Raw genomic sequence first — 24595 nt, forward strand, 5'->3', positions numbered from 1 at the left:
CTAAAGGGTGCTGCTGACGCCCAGAACTGCCAAAATTGCTTCTTTTGGCACAAACTGGGCTGCAGGGGTGGGGTTATACAGGTGTGGGGAGGCAACACTTTCTCAAGCAAGGAATTTTACATAGGAAAGCCGTGCTGAACCCTGTTTATTAGACAAAAAGGCCCCAAAAATATGCAGTCCAAATGAGATTCCCCCTAAAGCCACCACTCCAGTCTTTATTCTTTATTCAATTTTTACCCCGCTTAGTCCGAAGGCGCTAAAACAAGGGATTACAATCATGAAAAAAACACAAAATCATTCATACAGCACACTTGCTGACCTGAAAATGCGATTCCATTCACTGATAAAACGTAACGTACAAAAATTGAATTTGCATACATATTAGTTCTGGTACGGCATTCCAAAATCTTGAAGCAGTGATCAACTTGAGAAGAGATAATGGGGCCTGTGTAAATATTTTTCCTTTTGAATGCCGGTTTTATTATGAAATATTTGATACACAGTTTAAGGCGGAATTTTCTTCTTCGAGCAGGAAGACTTTCCCACCCTAATTCATTCATGTCGGTACAGCTATCACCTCCGGAGTGTCGACGTACGACGAACCTTGCAGCCCTGTTTTGGATTTCTTCAAGCTTACTGCTCAGTGTTGTTTGCCATGGATCCCACACCACACATGCGTATTCGAGCATGGGTAGAACGTATTTGAGAAAAGCAGTTGATTTTAGGTGAGGCAACGCGTGACGCAGATTTCATTCTAAAAAGTTTAGGGTCTTTGCAGCCTTCGCAACCATTGTGTTCCAAGAACAATCGGCCGAGAATGTCACACCCAAATATTTATACTGTGATTTTTGCGTCAGTGTATTGTTGTTGATGGTGCACTGAGATGTTAACTTCATTTTTTTACATGTGAAGGCAACATGAACACACTTATGGTGTTTAACTTTATTCTCAATCTCAAGCACCATTCAAGAAAACATGATAAATCACTTTGTAACTGGGCAACATCATATTCATTTCTAATTCTTCTGTGTAAAACGCAATCATCGGCAAACAACCGTATATTAGAACCAATCCCTGAACAGATATCATTTATGTAAACTAAAAACAGAAGTGGCCCTAGAACTGAGCCCTGTGGGACACCCGATGTAACGTCTACAAAACTGGATTGCTTACCATTCAATAACACGCACTGCCGGCTATACAATAGATAGTTCTCGATCCAGGCAAGAACTGTGCGGTCAGTATATAGTGCGACAAGTTTACTTATAAGCAAAGAGTGGGAAACAGTGTCAAACGCTTTGTGAAAGTCCAGGAAAAGGCAATCTATTTGTCTGCCGTTGTCCATATCAGATGCGAGGTCATAATAAAATTCAATCAGTTGAGTTGTGCAAGATAAATCCTTATGGGAACCATGTTGTTGTGAAGCCAGCAAGTTGTTTGTTACTAAGTGTGTCATTATCTCTTTGTATAGAATGTGTTCCAAAATTTTACACGGTATGGATGTGAGCGAAATTGGTCTATAGTTAACTACATCCTTTTTTTACCCACCTTTATGAAGGGGAACAACATGTGCACATTTCCAGCCATCTGGAAGGGTACCGGAAGAAAGAGACTTGGTGTAGATTACATAGAGATAAAGGGAAATCGGTTCAGAACATCTCTTCAGAATTCTAGGGGAAATTCTGTCAGGTCGAACTGCCTTACCGTCACTAATTTTATATAGTAATGCTCATATTTCATTCACACTTAGCTCTACTGAATTCATAGTCGGGACTGTACTTACGTTTGATAATGGACTATAGCTTTGTATTGGTAAATAAACTGAAAGAAAGTAGTTGTTTATACAAGTAGCCTTCTCAGTGTCGTCTAATAATGACTCATTATTAAAGACAATTTCGGTGATGCCAGCTGGCTCTGTTCCGCAGCCTTTCATATGTTGCCAGAACACCTTAGCATTCGTTTTTATTTTACTGCCGAATTTTTGAAACTAGCGCCCTTTAGCTTCCTTTGTATTTTGCTTGTATTCGCGGGTTATAGCACGCAGATTATCAAAGTGACAATTACTTTTAGTTCTATGGTATTTTTAAAAATATATGCCTTCTTTTCTGAACTGTTCTTAAGATATGCGCTGTCATCCACAGTTACGCTGTTTAAGGTTACTGCGCTCGATGCTAGGAATGTAGGCATCGGCAAGCTCTTTGAATTTTTCTTTAAAGTTAATCCACAATTCCTGAACGTCAAATCATCAGAATGGCATTCAAAAACTGGCAGATGATCAAAAAGTTTGGTTGATATGCTGGCATAATCCCCTCGCTCATATAGCTGCACTTTTCTGGTTTCTTTTTTCCTTTGCCTGCTACTTCTTGCTTTATTACTTGCGACGACAGCAAGATGGTCGCTTATTCCCGGAATAGCAGGTGCAAAATTCACAAAATTTGACGAGTTACAAAAAAAAAACAAATCTAATATGTTAGTTTCACGAGTTGGTTCAACGACATACTGCTTTAGTTCAAAAGATTCAGTAATATTTTTCATCTCCAAGTTTAAGCTTCCACCAGCTGTGTGCTCACAAGTGCCGTCGTGCGACTTTAGGTCAGGCAAGTTAAAGTCACCTGCCAGTTAAAAAAGCATGAAACGAGGCCTCGGAAACGACATCGTGTAAATTCTGAAGCGTGTCGATGGTTGAGTTTGGTGGCTGATAAAAGGCACCCGCTGCAAATGAAGAACTGTCTGGCAAGGTGCACCATGCTGATTCCACAGCGTCATGACCTATATGTAGTTCATAGCAGTTTAAAGAACGGCGAACTAGAAGGAAGACGTCGCCACCCACATGAGATCTGTCTTTCCGATACGCAGTGACGTCATAGGGAAACACTTCACTATTGCTGATGGAACGGTCTAGCCACGATTCAGTCCCAAAGACTATATTGGCCTTCACAGAGTCGATAAGAGCAGCAAGGTCGTCAACTTTATTAACGACGCTTCTGCATTTCACTGTTACTGTAGCCAGATCAAAATTTTCGCGTCCTTTTTTCCCATGTTTCAGTCATTTGTTTTTCACAATTTCAACGACTTCTTTTTCTTTGTCCCAACTAAACGTCTTGCCGTTAACAACCACTTTATGAATGCGTAGTTTGACTAGAGTTTTTCCATCCACATTAATAACCTTCGCATACTCCCAAAGCCGTTTACGAATATTTCTTGTTTCAGGTGAGTAATCTTGGTCAATGCTGTATGAAGTTCCTTTTAACTTCTTGGCATTAGAGAGAACATTCGATTTTTCTTTGCAGGAAGCAAAATTGACGATTATCAGCCGTTTCTTCATTTCGACATAGCGACCTATATGGTGCACTCCTTCCACTGACTGCATGTCAATGCCTAAATTATCTTTACAAATGTTTTGAGCAATTGTTCAGACTGCTCCCACGTTTCCGATTCGCTATCCTTAAAGGAGCCCTGAAACACATTTTCAGTGCATTGTTTTGACTCTTGGTTGCATAGAATGAGTTATAGTGATGCTATCATTATTGGTCGTACAGCGTATACTGCGGTTTTTAATATTTTAATTAGCTCGCAAAAACAAATTCATGGCGCTGACGGTGTCACCATACAGTGGCGGTTTTTAGCAGCGGATATGACATCACTTAGTGGGAGATTGATTATTGGACAAAGAGTAAATATACTGCAAAATGTGTTAATAACTAGAGTTGCGTTTTGTCAAGTTTTTGTGTTTATATTACATTAACAAAACCGACTTTCTTGCCCTAGATAAGAGCACTGTAATGCAAGTAAAACAAAAATACACAACCAGAGGCTCTGGCTACTTTTTGCATCGAAGGACTTTGCGCCTCTCTGTAAATATCCTATGACCTAGCACTAAACACTTATGCCTACTCTCTATGTATCTGAGAGCGGCTTTGCGGAATCGATCCGATCATGCCACTGCACTCTATAACCATTCGTTTCGGTCCCAAGGAAGGATGCGTTCGTTTCGCATTTAGCAGGGAGAGCGCATCGTCAGCTTGTGGAGGATCACCGGGCCGCGGCGCCAGATGGCGCCACGTTCCCGTAAACGGTGCGCGCTCCTTGCTCGCCGTGACCAACCACCGCGCTAGGAGCGACGGGCGATGGTTGGCGGTAAGCAGTAGCGGTACGCGCTACACTAAATGTGTCTGATACCTTGCGCAGGCTGTCACACCGTCGCAGTATCTCTCGCTCGAGTTCGGATCCATAAGTAAGGGAGTGTCACTGATCAGTGTTCCCTTCTGCGCCGTCGACGTAACGATGAAGCATCGCTGGGTCAGCCGGGCGTTCGCATGGCTGCTGTAACCATGAAAACGGCGCTGCCAGCCTTGGCATGAACGAGTTACAGAGAACCGGTAACCATGGAGTGCAAACTTCCGCCACGTGCTCAGATAGGCTCTTTTGATTGGTCGCACTAAGTGTCGTCATTGGGAGAGTGAAATGGGAATAGGAAGCTGCGCAGAAAATCGAGTTGAGGGCAGCATTTTGTTTGCTTGTATTCTGAAATTTCTTCACTAATAACTCCCGTTCCTATGCATGGATTCTCGTAATTCTTTTTGAGTCAGCATCTGTGTGACATAAAGAATCCATCTGAAGTGTAACCGGCATCCGTTCAAGCAGTGTTTCGCAGCCCCTTTAACGCCATAGAAAACTAGGTTATTTCTGCGGCTTCTGTTTTCTGAGTCAACACTCCTGTCGTGCAGTTCCTTAACCATTCTGGTTATGTTCCTAATGGTGCTACCTTGCTCATTTACTGCATCATTGAGCACTGCACTCTGTCCTTCTGTCAAGCGTAGTTTGGAATTGATTTCCGCCATCATTGCTTCATGTCTTACTAGTCTGGTGTCGATGCTTCTAATTTGCTCAAAATTGCAGTTTGGCCTTGTTGCAAGCATTGAAGTAATTCAAGCTCATCGGTATTCAACGGACCGGGGTTCAATTCAATATCGCCTGAAAGCAGCAATAAGCGAGCAAGGTACAAAACCCTATGTGCAAAAAAACGGAAACGTTTGTTACATAGTTCAGTCGACATCTGCCTTTGGCAGAGAGGCGCAGCACTTGTGGGATATGGAGCCGGCAGGGCACACTGTAATCTACAAGCCAGAACTGGAAAATTATGACTAACCTGCAGCAACAGAAGAGGTGTAAGTTGCATGTCGGCATGCGTGCCTGCTCCAAATCCCACGTAGCCCATGTGTTGTTCGATTATATAGGGTCGGTCAGGGCCACGCGGTCCTCGATGTATCTTGTTGATTGCATGACAATTCATGTCGCTTGTCACGTTCGGTAACGGTATGACGCTGATAATGGACGGAGGTTTCAAAGTTCCGTTGGCTGCTGGTGCCATCCATAACGGTGCTGTCGATGAAGCTAATCCAAAAGTTCGTGCTACAGTCGGTGTCCCTTCGGTCGACATCGAACTTGAGTGCAGCTACAAAGGTGACAGCAACCTGCAGCATCAGAAGAGGCACAAGTTGCATGTCGGCAAGCGTGCCGGCTCCAAATCCAAACCCCTGCTCGTCACATGCTGATATCTGTAACAACTTATACCAATGAGGTGCATAGCTCTTTTCATGCCATATGTGATTTTTGTTTTAGGAGGAAGCATGGAACAAAAATTAGAAATCACAATTTAATTTTTGTCACACGTAACATGATTGCTTGCATAGCAATTACAAAATGGTATTTAGAACTAACATTTTCCTTTTATAGACATCAAATCAAATCAAATCATAGTTTTATTCTCCAGCTAGTATCTGGATGGTCACCTGGGCTAAAAGCTGTACGAACAGCTTGACGAAGGCCCAGGAAACCATCAACATCAACACTTTTTCAGCGTAAAAATCTTCTCCGCGTTCACAGACTAGTGGGATACAGATGTTTTACAAAGGTATTTAGTTTTCGGAGATTTGAGCTGGGCCTGAAAAAAAAATATTGCTTGTGCAGCTAAATTGTTCCTGCTTCAAATTTGGTGCTGCAGACATACTTAAGTGACTAAAAGAACTGCAAAGTTAGTCGTATCAGCAACTGTATTTTAGTGCTTCGGATACAGCAGAAGTGACTTAGAGCTCAGATGTGTAAGGCATTTTCTTTGGTGTGCTCTATCCTTTCAAAAGTTAAGGGGGAATTTAATGTTCCCTTGCAATTTTGTGCTCTACCTATGGTACCAGTCATCCATCATGCATAGCAATTCAACGCTTGTAAATGTTTCCCTACTTGCCTATGGGGAGAATGAAGGTAAACTTCTTCACACAAGACTAACTTCAGCTCCCTAGAAATTGGAAAAAAATTTAATTGTAAATTGTGTGCTTTAATTTCCCTCAGCGACACACGAGCTATGAGGTATGCCGTAGTGGAGGACACCGTATTAATACTGACCACCTGGGGTTCTTTAGCGTGCACATGCAATGCACAGCAAATTGGCATTTCTGAATTAATCCCCCACTGAAGTCCTGCCGCCATGGTCGGGAGCATCACGGCAAGGCCGCTGGTGCAACGCGGCGGATCAAATTAGAAAAGTGGATAGAACAGCAACAGAAAAATGAAATTTTGAGAAAAGGTTTCAAAGAAGAGGAAAACCTGGGGAAAAGCAGATAAGACAATGTGGTACATAGCCTATTCTCGTTAAAATCCTAGAAAACCTGCTTGAGCATTTCGAAAAGCAGAACCGAAAGCTACATTCACCCAGTCCAAGCATTTCACATCAGTGCATACATCCTTCTATGTGCAACCAAGACATGCATACGGCTCAACGCACAAATGCGAACTGTGGTTGTTGCTTTATCAGATAAGAAACAATGATGTAATTGCTGCACAAGTAGACAAAAGCAGTTCATAATCGAGGATGTGCGAAGGATTAGCCAGAGCCTGCCTTCAGTTGAGAAATAAGTCGGAGATAGACAAGAGCCTGTGGCTTTTGTTGCAGGCCACACTGCCGGAGAACTTATTTTCAAAAACATGCGCAGATATGCACCTCGCTTTATGTGACGGTAACCAATGAAAGCCGGGTAAACGGTCTGGCTTCAGGACACTTCAAGTCTTTCGTATTTGTAGGCATCACACAATCTTTATAACCTGCAAGAAAAATTATACGAGAGGCATGCACAAGGAACTTTTCATTGTTTTGACAAGCTTGAAGTGTCATAGTGCCATCGAGCACTAGTGTGCCACCGAAATCCCCTGTGCCGTTACAAATCACACTCCATGAAATAGCTAGGTGCGTCCGAATCTTCCGAGATGCTGTGAAAAGAAATTTTTTTCCCCTGTGTTACAATGGAGAGCTGACTAAGCTGAGATAGTCCGCTAGTTCCACTAGCCGTGCGCGGAAAAAGAAGGATGACGATGATGACTATGGCCTTGCCCTTTGAATGGGTGGGTGTCGTCGGTACGGTGCCCAACCACAGTACGCAAAACACATGCACACAACACACATGACTAATCACTCCCTACACAGAATGCATACACACACATGAACACATACACACTAATATGTACAACTGGAACAGAAATGACAGCAGTACATCACGAGCTCAGTGGTTATTCCAGTGGCTGCTGCCACTTTACACCCACAACCAGTGTCTTTAGCTCAGTAAGGCATGTAGCTGGGCTAGTTGGTTTAGCATACTTTGAAGCTTGGAAAAAACTGCCTTGGCGCAAATAAATTCACACAGACGAAACAAAAGAGAGAAGGAGACAACGGACAGGCGCCTGTCCGTTGTCTCCTTGTCTCTTTTGTTTTGTCCGCGTGAATTTATTTGCACCAAGGTGGTTTTTTTCCAAGCTTCAAAAAACAGTGTTTTTACGTGCTCCTTGAATCATCCGTGCACAGGACCCCATTGCTCAGCAAGGCGATTCCTGATAGCCTCCACTGGGGCTTGGATATCATGTTTGCTGCTGTGACAGCGATCCGATTCCCCTAGCTGGGTAGGCAATGAAGAAGACTCAAGTGACTCTAGAATGTGACATTCATAGTGCACTAGAGTTGCCTTGGCAGCAGAGCGCCAAGCGTTCCTTGGTTTCGTCTTTTTCCCCCACACTTTCAGCATAGCGTATTCTGTCCACTGTCTGATGAAATCAGTGCCAGTACTGTAGGGTCTTCAAAGCCCCCCAGCTCTTGCCTCAAACAGGAGGCTGCTGCAACACTCATTGTAGAGCACTGTAAGCTGGGATGCCTATTTTTGGAGGCTGCTCTAGCCTCGTGAAGGCTGTACACGGATTTTCAGCGCGTACCTCCACTCCCAGCCACCAACTCTGAACTCGGACAGCCACCGACTTCTTGGAAATGAGCCTCGGGTTCAGACGCGTAATATCGTTCTGGCAGATGTTTTGCAAACACTGCAAATCCTAGAAGGATTTCACAAGTGCTAGATCGTCCGCCAAGGCTAAACCCGGCAGTCAGCGGTTGTCATCCATACCAGCTGTCTAATGTAAGGCCTCAGCAGCCCTCGCTCGGAGCTACGAGTGGCGACGACAGGCACCCTTGGTGCAGACCTTTCTTCACTGCGATCGAGGACCCGAAGTGCACGACGGACGACCGTGTTTAATTTCCTTACAAAGGCGTCCAATATTGGCCAGCAGTAGCTCCGGAAGCCTCAGGTACGACAGGGAAGTAAAATCATGGGCCCGGCATGGGGTACGTTGTCGTAAGCTTGCTCGACGTCGAGAAAACAGCAGCACAAACCGACGGTCCGGACGCAATTCATTTCTGCCGCTGTGAGTACTGTACATGATATTCAGCGCGCACCTCCACTCCCAGACACCAAAACACCACTATCTTCTTGGAATTGAGCCTCAGGGTCAGACGCATAATCTCCACACCGGCCTTTTACCTTCGAGCCAACGGTCCGGACGAACTTCATTTGTGCCGCTGCGAGATATTTACTGCGAGAAGCCCGCCTCCATTCGCGGATGCCTCGCCTCAACTACCCTCAAATTTTACTGCCTCCTGAAGAACATGCCATAAAAGTCTCCTCGATTTCAATGGGCCCCGAGATCTCCTCGAAATTGCGCAGACTGGCCGCTAGGCGGCGCTAATTTGCCCCCTTGAGACGCAGTTGGAGGTGGGGATGCGTAGGCTTAGAGAGGCCTCTGAGAGTGTGCATGTGACCATATGCACAATCCCAGAGGTCCAGAGGCAGGCTCGCGAAACGGAAAGGAGGGTCGTGGAGACTAATCGGGTAATTAGGCTATTGAGTCGACGACTAAGATACGAGGTGATGGAGGTCAACAGGGAAGTGTACGAGGTTAGGCCCCACCCTTTTGCACAGGATGGCATCCACTACGGTGGTGCCACTGGCAAGAAGGTGGGTAGTAGGATAGGTCGCCAGGCAACAGCTTTTTTTGGGGGACCCAGAGCTCTGAAGGAACCAGTGTAGAGAAGGAAGAATCAAGATCAAACGGACAATGGAACCATAGGGGAAGAAAGAGACGCAAGCGCCAGGGCCAAGTTAATTCAGATATAGGTTTCATTAACATGCAAGGTGGCAGGAATAGACTGAAATGGGAGGAAATAGAAGAACAGTTAAGACAGGAGGAATTAATGGTATATGGTTTAGCGGAAACACATCTTAGAGACATGGAGCAACCACCCTGTAACCCAGACTACGCATGGGAATATTGCAATAGAACAGAGGGCAGCAGAAAGGAAGGTGGAATTGGGGCATTAATTCATAAAAGTAGGAATTTTCAAAGGGTTAGACTGGGATGCAGAGAACATTTATGGCTAAAAGGAACAGTGGCAGGCAAGCAAACACTCCTTGGCTTTGTATACCTGTGGACAGGGGTTAATGCCAAAGAGGAAAACAGGAAAATGTTAGAATGTATTGCAAGCGACATTGATGAGCTAGGAGGACAGGGCGAGATAATTATATTAGGCGACATGAATGCACACATAGAAGACCTGGATGGGTACACGGATTCGACCGGAAGCATGCTGCAGGACATGTGTGACAGGCATGATTTAGTTGTATGCAACAGCACCGAGAAGTGTGAAGAGCTCATAACATGGGAGGCGGGTAGTCTGCACTCGACGATAGATTATGCACTAATGTCACAGAGGATGTATAACAGATTAGGGGTAATGAGCATAGATGAAGATGGTTCCAGAAGTCTAGGTAGTGACCACAAGCGTATCAAGTTGAGCTTCAGAAGAAAAAGCAATGTAGGACTGAATCAAGATAAACAATCAGGGGGAAATTTTTACTCAGAAAAGCAATTGGAAGTAGCAGCCAAACAAATCGAGAAAGTAATTTTTGAGGATAGTGAAACAGAATGGACTTATACCAAATTAACTCGATTACTGGAGCTAGAGCTAGCTAAGGTGCGAGTAAAGCTAAAAAGGAAAATATGCAAACCCAAGAGTTGGTGGGATGAGGAGGTCAAGAGGGCAATAGAAAAGCGCAAGGAAGCATCCAGGGAACACAGATATTCCAAGAGGGGGGAACCAAAACCCGAAGTAGACAGAAAATGGGATACCTTCATAAAGTGTAGAAGGGACGCATCCTATTTGATTAATGTGAAAATTAGAAGAAAGGGTGCCCAATGGATGTCAAAAGTAAATAAAAAGGATAGAAAAGCAGCCCAGAAATTCCGGAAACATCTAAATGCAATGAGTAATAAAACTAGGCTAGAACAAAGGTTTATTGTTACAGATGAGGGTATTCGACTAGAAGGGGATGAAGCAATAAAACACATAGGAACAAGGATGACGGAAAAATTTTCAGCAAAGCACGTGGTACATAAATTATCGAAGGAGGATAGACCGGTTACAGCAATAGCTTCACTTGAGCAAGGAGAGTGGGAAAGGGCAGAGAAGAAGGTTCCTAGTGGCACATCAACAGGAACAGATGGTATCCCGATTATGTTGATAAAGAAGTTAGGACCAAAATACAAGCAAACATTAATACAGGTAGTGAACAAAATGATAGTGGATGAGAAAGTCCCCGATGAATGGCGATTTAGGAGAATGAACATGATATATAAGGGAAAGGGGGACAAAGCAGACGTAAGTAACTATCGCCCCATAACAGTGACACCTGTGGTTTACAGGGTGGTGATGCAAATTATAAAGGATAGACTGCAGGCTTGGGTGGAGAACGAGGGGGTGTTAGGGGAACTACAGAATGGGTTCCGGAAACAAAGGAGGTTGGAGGACAATCTATTTTCATTGACACAGTGTATAGAAATTGCGGAAAAGGAACATAGGCCCTTATTGCTAGCATTTCTGGATATTAGGGGAGCCTATGACAACGTTACTCAGGAGCATTTGTGGGACATATTGGGCACATTGGATGTGGAAAATGGAGTAATTAATCTTTTAAAAGAAATATATAGAGGTAACAGAGTGCTCATAAAATGGGAAAAAAATGTATCAGGGCCTGTAGAGATACAGCGGGGGCTTAGAGAAGGATGTCCTCGGTCCCCTTTGTTGTTCATGTTGTACCTGCAAGGTTTGGAGGCCAAGCTAGAGGGGAGCGGACTAGGTTTCAACCTATCTTTTTTCAAGCAAGGGGAATTGATTAAACAGACATTACCGGGACTAATATATGCGGACGATATAGTGATAATGGCTGACAACAAGGAAGACCTGCAGAAGTTGTTAGACATATGCGGTACAGAGGGAGATAGATTAGGCTTCAAGTATAGTAAGGAAAAATCTGCAGTCATGACATTTAATGAAGAGGGCGGCGAGCATAGAATACAGGAGTTCGTGCTAAAAGTAGTGAATGAGTACAAGTATCTTGGGGTGTGGATAAATAACAGTGTTGAGTATCTGACAGAGCATGAAAAATATGTAATGAATAAAGCTAGTAGGAATGCAGCTGTCATGAAAAATAGGGCACTGTGGAATTACAATAGGTAAGAGGGATCTGGAAAGGGGTGATGGTCCCTAGCCTGACCTTCGGGAATGCGGTCCTGTGTATGAGGCCAGATGTTCAAGCAAGGCTGGAAATTAGGCAACGGGGAGTAGGGAGGTTAGCTTTGGGAGCACATGGCAATACACCAAATCAGGGGGTACAGGGTGATATGGGATGGGCGTCTTTCGAGAGCAGAGAGGCTAGCAGTAAGATAGCATTTGAGGAACGATTGAGAAGGATGGAGGAAAAGCGGTGGGCTAGGAAAGTTTTCAGATACCTGTATATAAAGAATGTTGACACGAAATGGAAAAAGCGAACTAGAAAATTGACAAGCAAATATCTGGACAGCAGTAAGGGGGCAAATCAGCAATTATCGGTTAAGAAAAAGGTTAAAGGAACAGAGAGAGCTTTGTGGAAAACAGGGATGCTGACGAAATCGGCACTAGAAACATACCGGACCTTTAAACAGGAAATTGTCAAAGAAAATATCTATGATAATTGTAGGGGAAGTTCTTTGTTGTTTGAGGCCAGGACTGGAGTTTTGCGGACTAAGACGTATAGAGTCAGGTACCAGGAGATAGACACTTTGTGCATTGCGTGCGGAGAGGAGGAGGAAACAGCTGAACACTTGATACTTTTCTGCAAAGGGCTTCACCCTACAGTGGAAGGCAGCGGGGCTGTCTTACCCAAGGCATTGGGGTTTAGGGATAGTAAAGGGAAAGTGGATTTTAAGAGGTTAGAAGTAACCAAGCGAAGGTTATCTGATTGGTGGCTGAAAGCAAGACAGCAGTAAAATTTCACAAGACATGGCTAGGTGGCTTGAGCCACCGCCCGATGTAAAGGGTTCAGCCGTATCCATCCATCCATCCATCCATCCATCCATCCATCCATCCATCCATCCATCCATCCATCCATCCATCCATCCATCCATCCATCCATCCATCCATCCATCCATCCATCCATCCACGTAGTGTTCCTGTATATGCTCCCGCAGGGAGCATATACAGGAACACTAACATTGTGCATTGCGTGCGGAGAGGAGGAGGAAACGGCTGAACACTTGATACTTTTCTGTAAAGGGCTTCACCCTACAGTGGAAAGCAGCGGGACTGACTTACCCAAGGCATTGGGGTTTAGGGATAGTGAAGGGAAAGTGGAATTTAAGAGGTTAGAAGTAAACAAGCGAAGGTTATCTGATTAGTGGCTAAAAGCAAGACAGGGGTAAAATTTCACAAGACATGGCTAGGTGGCTTGAGCCACCGCCCGATGTAAAGGGTTCAGCCGTATCCATCCATCCATCCATCCATCCATCCATCCATCCATCCATCCATCCATCCATCCATCCATCCATCCATCCATCCATCGTGAAAGAAAATATCTATGATAATTGTAGGGGAAGCTCTTTGTTGTTTGAGGCCAGGACTGGAGTTTTGGCGGACAAGGACGTATAGAGTCAGGTACCATGAGATAGACACTTTGTGCATTGCGTGCGGAGAGGAGAAGGAAACGGCTGAACACTTGATAGTTTTCTGTAAAGGGCTTCACCCTACAGTGGAAAGCACCGGAACTGACTTACCCAAGGCATTGCGGTTTAGGGATAGTGAAGGGAAAGTGGAATTTAAGAGGTTAGAAGTAACCAAGCGAAGGTTATCTGATTGGTGGCTAAAAGCAAGACAGGGATAAAATTTCACAAGACATGGCTAGGTGGCTTGAGCCACCGCCCGATGTAAAGGGTTCAGCCGTATCCATCCATCCATCCATCCATCCATTCATCCATATAGTGTTCCTGTATATGCTCGCGCAGGGAGCATATACAGGAACACTAACATTATATTATATTAGGCCCTTATGGCTAGCATTTATGGATGTTAGGGGAGCCTATGACAACGTTACTCAGGAGCATTTGTGGGACATACTGGGCACATTGGATAAGGAAAATGGAGTAATTAATCTTTTAAAAGATATATAAGAGGTAGCAGAGTACTCATAAAATGGAAAAAAATGTATCAGGGCCTGTAGAGATACAGCGGGGGCTTACGCAAGGATGTCCTCTGTCCCCTTTGTTGTTCATATGTTGTACCTGCAAGGGTTGGAGACCAAGCTAGAGGGGAGCGGACTAGGCTTCAAACTCTCTTTTTTCAAGCAAGTGGAATGGATTAACAGTCATTACCGGGACTAATCTACGCGGACGATGTAGTGATAATGGCTGACAACAAGGAAGACTTGCAAAAGTTGGTAGTCATATGCAGTACAGAGGGAGATAGATTAGGCTTCAAGTTTAGTAAGGAAAAATCTGCAGTCATGATATTTATAATGATGAGGGCGGCGAGCATAGAATACAGGAGATCACGCTAGAGGTAGTGGATGAGTACAAATATCTTTGGGTGTGGATAAATAGCGGAGTATCCGACAGAGCATGAAAATTATGTAACGAGTAAAGCTAGTAGGAATGCAGCTGTCATGAAAAATAGGGCACTGTGGAATTACAATAGGTATGAAGTGGTAAGAGGGATCTGGAAAGGGGTGATGGTCCCTAGCCTGACTTCCGGCAATGCGGTCCTGTGCATGAGACCAGGTGTTCAAGCAAGGTTAGAAATCAAACAACACGGCGTAGCTGGCTAGCTTTGGGAGCACATGGCAATACACCAAATCAGGGGGTACAGGGTGATATGGGATGGGCGTCTTTCGAGAGCAGAGAGGCTAGCAGTAAGAGCATTTGAGGAACGAGTGAGAAAAATGGAGGAAAAGCAGTGGGCTAGGAAAGTTTTCAGGTATACCTGTATATAAAGAATGTTGACACGAAATGGAGAAAGCGAACTAGAAAATTGACAAGCAAATATCTGGACAGCGGTAAGGGGGCACATCAGCAATTATCGGTTAAGAAAAAGGTTAAAGAAACAGAGACAGCTCTGTGGAAAACAGGGATGCTGACGAAATCGGCACTAGGAACATACCGGACCTTTAAACAGGAAATTGCCAAAGAAAATATCTATGATAATTGTAGGGGAAGCTCTTTGTTGTTTGATGCCAGGACTGGCGTTTTGCGGACTAGGACATATAGAGTCAGGTACCACGAGATAGACACGTTGTGCATCGCGTGCGGAGAGGAGGAAACGGCTGAACACTTGATACTTTTCTGTAAAGGGCTTCACCCTACAGTGGAAAGCAGCGGGGCTGATTTACCCAAGGCATTAGGGTTTAAGGACAGTGAAGGGAAAGTAGATTTTAAGCGGGTAGAAGTAAACAAGCGAAGGTTATATGATTGGTGGGTAAGCAAGACAAGAGTAAAATTTCACAAGTCATGGCTAGGTGGCTTGAGCCACCGCCCGATTTAAAGGGTTCAGCCGTATCCATCCATCCATCCACCCACCCACGCACCCGTCCGTCCGTCCGTCCGTCCGTCCGTCCATCCATCCATCCATCCATCCATCCATCCATCCATCCATCCATCCACCCACCCACCCACCCATCCATCCATCCATCCATCCATCCATCCATCCATCCATCCATCCATCCATCCATCCATCCATCCATCCATCCATCCATCCATCCATCCATCCATCCATCCATCCATCCATCCATCCATCCATCCATCCATCCAATTTCGGCTTCAATGGCTGGGAGACTGTGATGCGCGGCTCCTGATCAGGCTGTTTCATCCTTTTTTCGGGCTTTGAGCAACAACTTTTATTTTGTTAATGACAAAAAGACATGTTTTTGATTGTCTCAGAGTGCAACAAAAGCTTATGAAGTGTCAACTGACTTCCACATAATACTGAAAGAGGATCATTTTTCGATTTCGAAATCTGAAAGTGTGCTGTGCAGGCCGTTCTATCATGCCGTTAGGACATTTTGTCTTTTGCATAACCGGTAACTTTTGAACGGTTTACAAAAAAAAATGAACATGTTTTAAACATGCATATTGCAACAAGTGCTTGAAGTAGCTAGACATGCCACAAAATAAGTATTTACACTGCATGATTGTATATTTTACTGCTGCCAATGGCAAGAAATCAACTACTTCAGACAAGCGAAAAGGGAAATTAATCCATGATATAGAATAAGAACAGGAGGAAGTCGGGAATTACCTGAGGTCTCAAATGTAGAGGTGACCCGTGGGAAAGGAGGACTGCATGGCGCTCAGTGGATGGAAGCCAGAGACGTCGCGGTAACCTGTCTGGGCAGTCGTTGGCCCGTGGGGGCACATCCCTCATATCTAGTGTTCTTAGAACTTTGCGAAGCGCGCGCCTATGACAATCTTGCTGCGGAGCATTGCGAGAGATGTTTCAATCGGGTGAAGCAGATCTAGCTTGGAAGGCCCAGCTTGCGCTGTTAAATTTCTGGTAATTTTTCCGACGAGCTCTCGTCGAATATGGTACCTCCTTGAATAACATTGACAAATTTAAAATAAACCCATTCCCCTCTTCTCTATTCTTTCCGCAAGAAACACAGCTCACTAGGTTCCTGTGTGATGCACACGCACACCGTGACTTTGGGAGTAACACAGCAGGCCTGACTGACCGGATTTCTCCAAATTACAAGCACGAGTGTTGATGAAATGACAACTGGAACAAGGGGAGTATCAGACATGGCGAGCGACCTGTGAATATTAAAAAAAAACTGCGCTTAAAGGCAGAGACACGTGCGCACTTACAAGGAAAAATGGCATGCATCGGTGCGATGAAGGCGGCGGAAATCGTTTCTTACTGCAGTTTCAAGAATTTTCGGGAAAGAGGTTACTTGTACATCTTCGCAACTGTGTTCTTGTCTGTTATGTCAAGTGCATGGTTTGTTATAACAATGGTTTGATGAACTTCTTGCATATAATATGCAGCAGTGCTTACCTGTGGCCGCTATCCTCCTCAGAGGTCAGGACAGGCAAACCCGCGATTTTATTCACACTAGCTGTAGAGCAAACATGTGTCCAGTGGCCTTTTAAGATGCGTTCGGTCGTTGAGCATGATATCGACGAACTTCTTGAGGCCGTGTAACACTTCGGAGCGCTGACATCGGCTAAAAGAGTCCACGCCTGTCTTGGTGGGCAGTCAAATTGTCTACAGTAGCATTTCCTTGGCTGGAAATGCAAGCTACAAACTGCAGAATAATTTGATGTTGTGCTTGGCTGCCAGTTTTTTCCTCTGATTACCTTGAGCCATCTTTCCCGGAGATCTAAGTCAGCAGGAATTTCATGGAACGAAACGCCGGGCTTCTTGTTTCGCTGACTGGACATGCAAACCGGAACGCAACAGCAACGCATTTTCGCTCGCTACTCCCTCCAGCAACTGCAGTCATCGACGCGTCACTTGTCAAACGGTAACACTAAACACACCACACTAATAATATAAGAAACAGCGAACCAGAAAGCCTACTTTTTGTTGCAACGGCAGTCACAAGAAAATTCTGTGCTGCCTGCGTGTCGTCTGCTATGGATGGATGGATAAGGCTGAACCCTTTAAATCGGGCGGTGGCTCAAGAAACCTAGCCATATGACTTATGAAGTTTTACTCCTGTATTGATTTTAGCCACCAATCAGATAACCTTCGCCTGGTTACTTCTACCCGCTTAAAATCTACTTTCCCTTCACTGTCCTTAAACCCCAATGCCTTGGATAAATCAGCCCCGCTGCTTTCCACTGTAGGGTGAAGCCCTTTACAGAAAAGTATCAAGTGTTCAGCCGTGAATTTTGTTGTTAATTTTCTGGTTTGCTTTCTCCATTTCGTGTCAACATTCCTTATGTACAGGTATCTGAAAACTATCCTAGCCCACTGCTTTCCCCCTTTTTCTCAATCGCTCCTCAAATGCTATCTTACTGCTAGCTTCTCTGCTCTCGAACGACGCCCATCCCATATCACCCTGTACCCCCCGATTTGGTGTATTGCCATGTGCTCCCAAAGCTAACCAGCTACGCCGTGTTGTTTGATTTCTAACCTTGCTTGAAAAAAGAAAGGTTGAAGATTAGTCCGCTCCTCTCTAGCTCGGTCTCCAACCCTTGCAGGTACAGCATGAACAACAAAGGAGACAGAGGACATCCTTGCCTAATCCCCCACTGTATCTCTACAGGCTCTGATACATTTTTTTCCATTTTATAAGCACTCTGGTACCTTTATATATATCTTTTAAAAGATCAATTACTCCATCTTCCACATCCAATGTGCCCAGTATGTCCCACAGATACTCTTGAATAACGTTGTCCTAGGCTCCCTTAATATCCAGAAATGCTAGCCATAGGGACTTGTGTTCCTTTTCGATCAGAAATCTCTATACACTGTGTCAATGAAAACAGATTGTCCTCCAACCTCCTTTGTTTCCGGTACCCATTTTGTAGCTCCCCTAGCACCCCCTCGTTCTCCACCCAAGCCTGCGATCTGTCCTTTATAATCTGCATCACCACTCTGTAAACCACAGATGTTATGGAACGGTACAGTTACTTACGTCAGCTTTGTCCCCTTTTCCTTATATATATCATGTTCATTCTACTTAATCGCCATTCATCGGGGACATTCCCATCCACTATCATCTTGCTCACTGCCTGTATTAATGTTTGCTTGGATTTTGGTCCTAGCTTCTTTATTAACATTATCAGAATACCATCTGGTCCTGTTAACGTGCCACTATAGTAACCTTCTTCTCTGCCCTTTACCACTCTCTTTGCGCAAGTGAAGCAGTTGCAGTAACCGGTCTCCTCCTTCGATAAATTATGTGCCACATTTCTTTCTTTAAATTTTTCTGCCATCCTAGTTCCTATGTGTTTCATTGCTTGCTTCGTCCCCTTCTAGTCGAATATGCTGTTGTGTAACAATAAACCTTTCCTCTAGCCTAACCTTAATACTCATTGCATTTAGATTTTTCCAGAACTTTGGAGCTGCTTTTCTATCCTTTTTATTTACTTTTGACATCCATTGCACACCATTTTTTCTAATTTTCTCATTAATCAAATATGATATGCTTCCTTTCTACACTTTATGAAGGTATCCCATTTCCTGTCTGCTTCAACTTCTGGTAACCCCATCTTCTTGGAAGATCTGTGTTACCGGGACGCTTCCTGACGTTTCTCTATCACCCTCTTGACCTCCTCATCCCACCAACTCTTGGGTTTGCGTCTTTTACCTTTTAGCTTTACATGTACCTTAGCTAGCTCTAGCTCCAGTAACCGAGTTGTTTTGGTATAAGTCCATTCTGTTTCACTATCCTCAAAAATTACTTTCTCAATTTGTTTGGCATCTGCTTCCAATTGCTTTTCTGAGTAAAAATTCCCCTCTGATTTATTTATTTATTTATTTATTAGAGATACTATCAGTCCGGTCAGGACCAAGATAGGAGCGATACAGGGTACAGATTACAAAGGCGGAACACGACAAACAAAACACCAGCACCATCCAGTCGGTGCCAAGTTTTAACATATCAAAAAATGGAACTGACCTCTAAGCAACAAATAAAAATTCAGTTCTACATTGGTTTCTCTACTGAAACTCAACTTGATACGCTTGTGGTCACTACTATAAGCTTCTGGAACCATGTTCATCTATGCTCATTACCCCAATCTATTATACATTTTCTGTGACATTAGTGCATAATCTATCGTCGAGTGCAGAATCCCTGCCTCCCATGTTTGTTTTGAGCCCTTCACACTTCCCGGTACTGTTGCATAAAACTAAATCATGCCTGTCACACATGTCCTGCAGCATGCTTCCAGTCGAGTGCTAGCGCCGGGTGGAGACAACTTAATCGACGCCGCCATATTGAATCACAACTGGCCTCTCCCATGTACCGCGAAATGCTCGACTGGTAGCCCAGTGTAGCTCTCGCTACAAAAGGCCGTTCAAGTTAAAGCACTCTGAAGCGCGCCGAGAGCATGAACGGCGCCGTTACGAACGCTAGCGCCGCTGATCCCGTTTGATTCAATATGGCGGCGCCGCTGAAGTTGTCTCCACCCCGGCAGCACTGGCATCGGGCACCCTAGGGATGGATGGATACGGCTGAACCCTTTAAATCGGGCGGTGGCTCAAGCCACCTAGACATGACTTATGAAATTTTACTCTTCTCTTGATTTTAGCCACCAGTCATATAACCTTCGCTTGTTTACTCCTACCCGCTTAAAATCTACTTTCCCTTCACTGTCTTTAAACCCCAATGCCTTGGATAAGTCAGCCCAGCTGCTTTCCACTGTAGGGTGAAGCCCTTTACAGAAAAGTATCAAGTGTTCAGCCGTTTCCTCCTCCTCTCCGCACGCAACGCACAACGTGTCTATCTCATGGTACCTGGCTCTATATGTCTTAGTCCGCAAAACTCCCGTCCTAGCCTCAAACTACTAAGAGCTTCCCCTACAATTATCATAGGGCCAAAGTAGAGGCGAAAGGCCGCCACGCTGTCATAGGACGCCACGCTGATCAACTAACCAGGGAAGTGATTGAAGGCTTCAACATAAAATCTAATAAATATACCTGTGTCAGTGCGCCATCTATAATCTTATGAGACAAAGAAATGACGTTCCTTTCGAAAAAAGGAACAAGAAAAAGATAAAAATGGGAGAACGTGTGCTTGTTAATTCCTTATGCAAGCGTGTCAATGTGCATGTAACATGTCAAAAACTGGTGAATGAGAGTGAACTTGCCTTCTAGAAAATTTGTTAAATTTATTCGCGCATGCCTAATTCGACCATGTTATCTTTTTAGTCTTTTAAGGTAGTGCAGTTGTCAGCATAACCTTGTCACCTTCATTTGCCATCCACTTGTTAGATTTTATCGACTATTTTGTTATTCATTTTTTTCGTTTTTATGGCTCTTTACACCTTATGACATTATTCGCTACGTAGTCAACCATAGTGCTTGGTCACCGTTACCATCTCTTTTATGATTTCATTTTGTTTTATCCTTAACCCCCTTTTACATTTTTATCGCTTTTATGGCCATTTACACCTGACGTTGACTGCTTCTGATTGCATCTGCTACTTCATTCCTTCCTATATATTGTGCACATGTAGCTCAATAAAGATCAGTTGTAAGTCAGCGCTCGTGTTGTTTCTTTTCTTCGTCCCTGTTTGTGTGCGCTGTTTTTCAGTATCAGTATCATAGGGTCCACTGTTGTGTGCCGCCATTTGTCGGCAGGCAGCGAAACTGCGACACTCTTCGGCCAACGTTCGGAGCGCAGGACATGCGGAGCCGTTGGTACACCTTTGTACTGAAGGAGCGGCAGCGCGTATAGTACGCGCGCCCTTGCGGTACAGTGGCTGGAATACTAAAGTGTGATTACCGCCAAGCGGCTCCTACGGGAACCACAGTGCAGCCTCATGATGCATCCGCGAGGTGGCGCTCGCCGTCGTTTACACGTCAAGCTGAGCGCATGGGAGGCCTATTTGCCCGCGTTTTCAGCGCTTTTTGGGTCGTTTTGAGTGGTTTCCGTACGCTGTGCGCTTTTTCTGGCTTGTTGAAAATGTGCATGTGATGAGCCGACGTCAAAGCCACTGTTTTGTGCCCGGTTGCACAACCGGGTACAAATCGTGCAAAGAGAAGTTGTCGCTTTTCGGTGTGCCCAAGGACGAGGAGCTTTTTCTGAAGTGGCAGAGGAATATACCAAGAGCCGACAAGCCCCTTGAACGGAACGCCGCTGTTTGCGAGCTTCATTTTGATCCTCAGTTTGTGCTGCGTCATTTCGAACACAACATACAAGGTAAGACGGTACGTTTGGAAAGAAGCAGACCGGTCCTTCAGCCCGATGCCATTCCAACGAAGTTCCCGAACGTGCCTAAGTATCTCTCCATGCCCGTGCCCAAGAAGAGAAACCCAAAGGAGCGACTGGACCCTCAGGTCGTGCCTTCGAAGAGGCGGCGAACAGTTCCGCAGGCCAGCGACGTTTCAGCAGAGGCACCCGCATCTGCCGAACCGGACCTACTAAGAACTTCGGATGCCAGAAACGTCACCCTCCCATCAGACAAATGGGGAAAGCATGTTTTTTGTGAAGAGCCGCTAACAGTGTCGTATAGTGTGTGCCTGCCAGGGCCGAACATGGGTCTCCTCCATGCTCAGAAGCTTGTTTTGTTCCGCAGCGAGGGCACCGCTGTCAAGCATCAGGTGTTCGTCCGGGGTGTGGAACTCACGGCGATAGACGAGAAATGTGATCCAGCGTCCGTGCTGCAGGAGGTTGACAGCATGCAGGTTTGCGCAGGAGCGGGGTTACTGACTGAGTTCTGCCATGTTAGCTGCTCAAAAATGATAAAATGGAGCGAAGGCTTTTATCATATACGGTGCAAAGGTGCCGTCAGTGAAAATGAGATGCGGTGCGTCGCCTGCAAGTATTTGAGAAGGCTTTTAATTAATCAACGGTGCCGGGAAAAGAAGCGAAATGTCAGTTATGATTATGGAAAGAAGTTGAGGGCAAGAACCGAAGCAGTGAGACGTCTAAGAGCCAAAGTAAAAAGCTTGGATCAAACCATCATTCAAATGAAGCAGGAGAATGAAGATATTGAAGAAAGTACTGTGCTAAAAAAGATCGAAAAGCTTCCACAAAAACAAAGAGTTGCAATCATGCAGTGTTTTGAGGCTGGAAGCCGCAAATCTGTAAAAGGGATGCGCTATAATCCAGAGTGGATGCTAGAATGTATTATAATGCACATGAAAAGCCCACGTCTCTACGAACATGTACGAAAACAAAAAATACTTGTGCTGCCTAGCCGCACTTGTCTCAGGAAGTATATGAAGAAATACGAAAGCAGATTTGGATTCAATGCAGCAGTGCTTTCTGGCATATCAAGAAAAACGCGAGATGACTGAATTTGAGTGCCATGGTGGCCTCATTGTCGACGAGATGAAGCTTGCAGAAAACTTCGCTGTTGCAAGCGGCTCTGGTAAAGTGGACGGGTTCGTTGATCTTGGCCCCTACACTCCTGAGGCTGACAAGACAGTTACTTGTGACCATGGACTGGTTATTATGTTTCAGCCTCTTTCAGGATCATGGCATCAAATCCTTGGTGTTTTCGCTTCAAAGGGAAATGTTAAAGCACCGTTGCTCTCGAAGATTCTTTTGGAAGCTGTGCTGCTTTCTGAAAATGCTGGTCTTAAGGTTGACTACGTCACCTGTGATGGGGCGTCATGGAATCGGGCAATGTGGCGCAATTTTCGCATTTCGGCAAGCTCAAAAGCTATCAAACCATCGACAGCCCATCCTTGTGGAGATGACAGACGCCTTTTCTTCTTCTCCGACTTTCCACACTTAGTGAAATGTGTCCGCAATGGCTTCATCAAGGCAGGCTTCAAAACACCAGAGGGGCATGTGGACGTAAGGCCGATCAAGATAGCCCATGACCATGACAAGTGTCAAGTCACATTGAAAGCAATGCCAAAAATAACTAATGTTCACTTGAGTCCTAATAACTTTGAAAAAATGAAGGTCAATTTGGCATTCCACCTTTTTAGCCCACAAGTTCTACATGGCTTGTTTTTGTACAAGAACGAAATTGCAGATTCCTGTGACCACGCCGATGCTACAGCAAAGTTCGTCGCCTTCATGCATAATCTGATCGATGCAATGACATCGAGAGTGCCATCAAGCTCACTCAGGCCGAACTCGAAAAAAGATGTGTTGAAAAAAGCCCTTGCATATATTGATGCGTGGGAAGCGAACACAGGGCCTTCAAAGGCTGGTTTTCTGTCACCTGGCACTGCCGAGGGGCTTAGAGTAACTTTAAAAGCCACTCTGGAACTGTTGGCCTACCTCAACGAAAAAATTGGCTACAAGTACCTTTTAACTTCAAGGCTTAGTCAAGATGCAATTGAAAAGCTTTTTGGCATAATACGCCAATTTAATGGCTGCAACGATCACCCGACATCGGCCCAGTTCCTCACAGCAGTGAACTGCCTTAGCTTTTATAATCTGGTAAAAGCTCCAGGTACTGGGAATTGTGCAGGTGGAACGCTCGAGGCTCTAGTTGGGACAGCTGAATTAGCAAGCCACATCGACACCCTGCTGGACTCTGGTAAACTGGATGAAGCGTCTAGCATTCTCCAGACCTCTCCCACCACATTAGCACCCGATCACATATATCCAGAGCAAACAAGCGATGCCAGACTGGTGTACTACCTGGCAGGATATGTTGCACGACGAAAGGTCCTCGCAACAAAATGTCAAGATTGCTTCGATGCTCTCCTTACACCACCAGAGAACGCAGAGAAGCAACTTTCATCCTTCACAGCATTCTGTGACCAGGGCGGCCTGCTGTATCCGACACGTGAGCTATTTGCTTTTGTTGAAGCACTGGAGGACTCTTTCACCATTTGGTTTAGCTGGAACAAGTTGCACAGAGATAGCATCACAGAGGTTATGCAGCACATGCAAAAAATGCCACACGTTGGCTGTGTTGCCCATAAGGAAGCACTGACTAGCAGTATTGTAAAGTTTTTCATCATGACACGTCTTCACTTCTACACAAAGTCTCTGAACAAAGACCGCACTTCCACAAGGGAGAAGAAAAAACATTTGAAACTTAGCAGAACAACTTGAGGACCATGTGGAGATGCGCCTTCAGCTATGTCTTGTTGAATGTTCTCTGAAGTTTGTTTTGTATATTACTAGTCTACCTGAAACTAATGTGACATTTAAGAAACCTCTAATTACCATGAATTTTGTTATCAGGTGACTGATTTATTGTTCATTGTAAAAGCAATAAACAGTTCCATCAGGAATGTACAGTAGGGACCATATGTTTTCCACTTTTATTTGCATGA

General features: G+C 44.7%; 1 protein-coding gene across 1 annotated transcript; it reads left to right on the top strand.

Annotated features, from left to right (window-relative positions):
• Positions 1-21134: 21134 nt before the first annotated feature.
• LOC144106808 (uncharacterized) lies at positions 21135-22645 on the top strand. Its single transcript, XM_077639752.1, has one exon. It carries the CDS (start codon positions 21320-21322, stop codon positions 22643-22645), a length of 1326 nt encoding a protein of 441 aa, XP_077495878.1. The 5' UTR covers positions 21135-21319.
• Positions 22646-24595: the final 1950 nt, after the last annotated feature.

The sequence above is a fragment of the Amblyomma americanum genome, chromosome 10, assembly GCF_052857255.1.
Source record: "Amblyomma americanum isolate KBUSLIRL-KWMA chromosome 10, ASM5285725v1, whole genome shotgun sequence".
Taxonomy (NCBI): domain Eukaryota; kingdom Metazoa; phylum Arthropoda; class Arachnida; order Ixodida; family Ixodidae; genus Amblyomma; species Amblyomma americanum.

Coding starts and splice junctions, on each gene's coding strand:
- LOC144106808 (XM_077639752.1), top strand. CDS start 21,320: ATGAGCCGACGTCAAAGCCACTGTTTTGTGCCCGGTTGCACAACCGGG.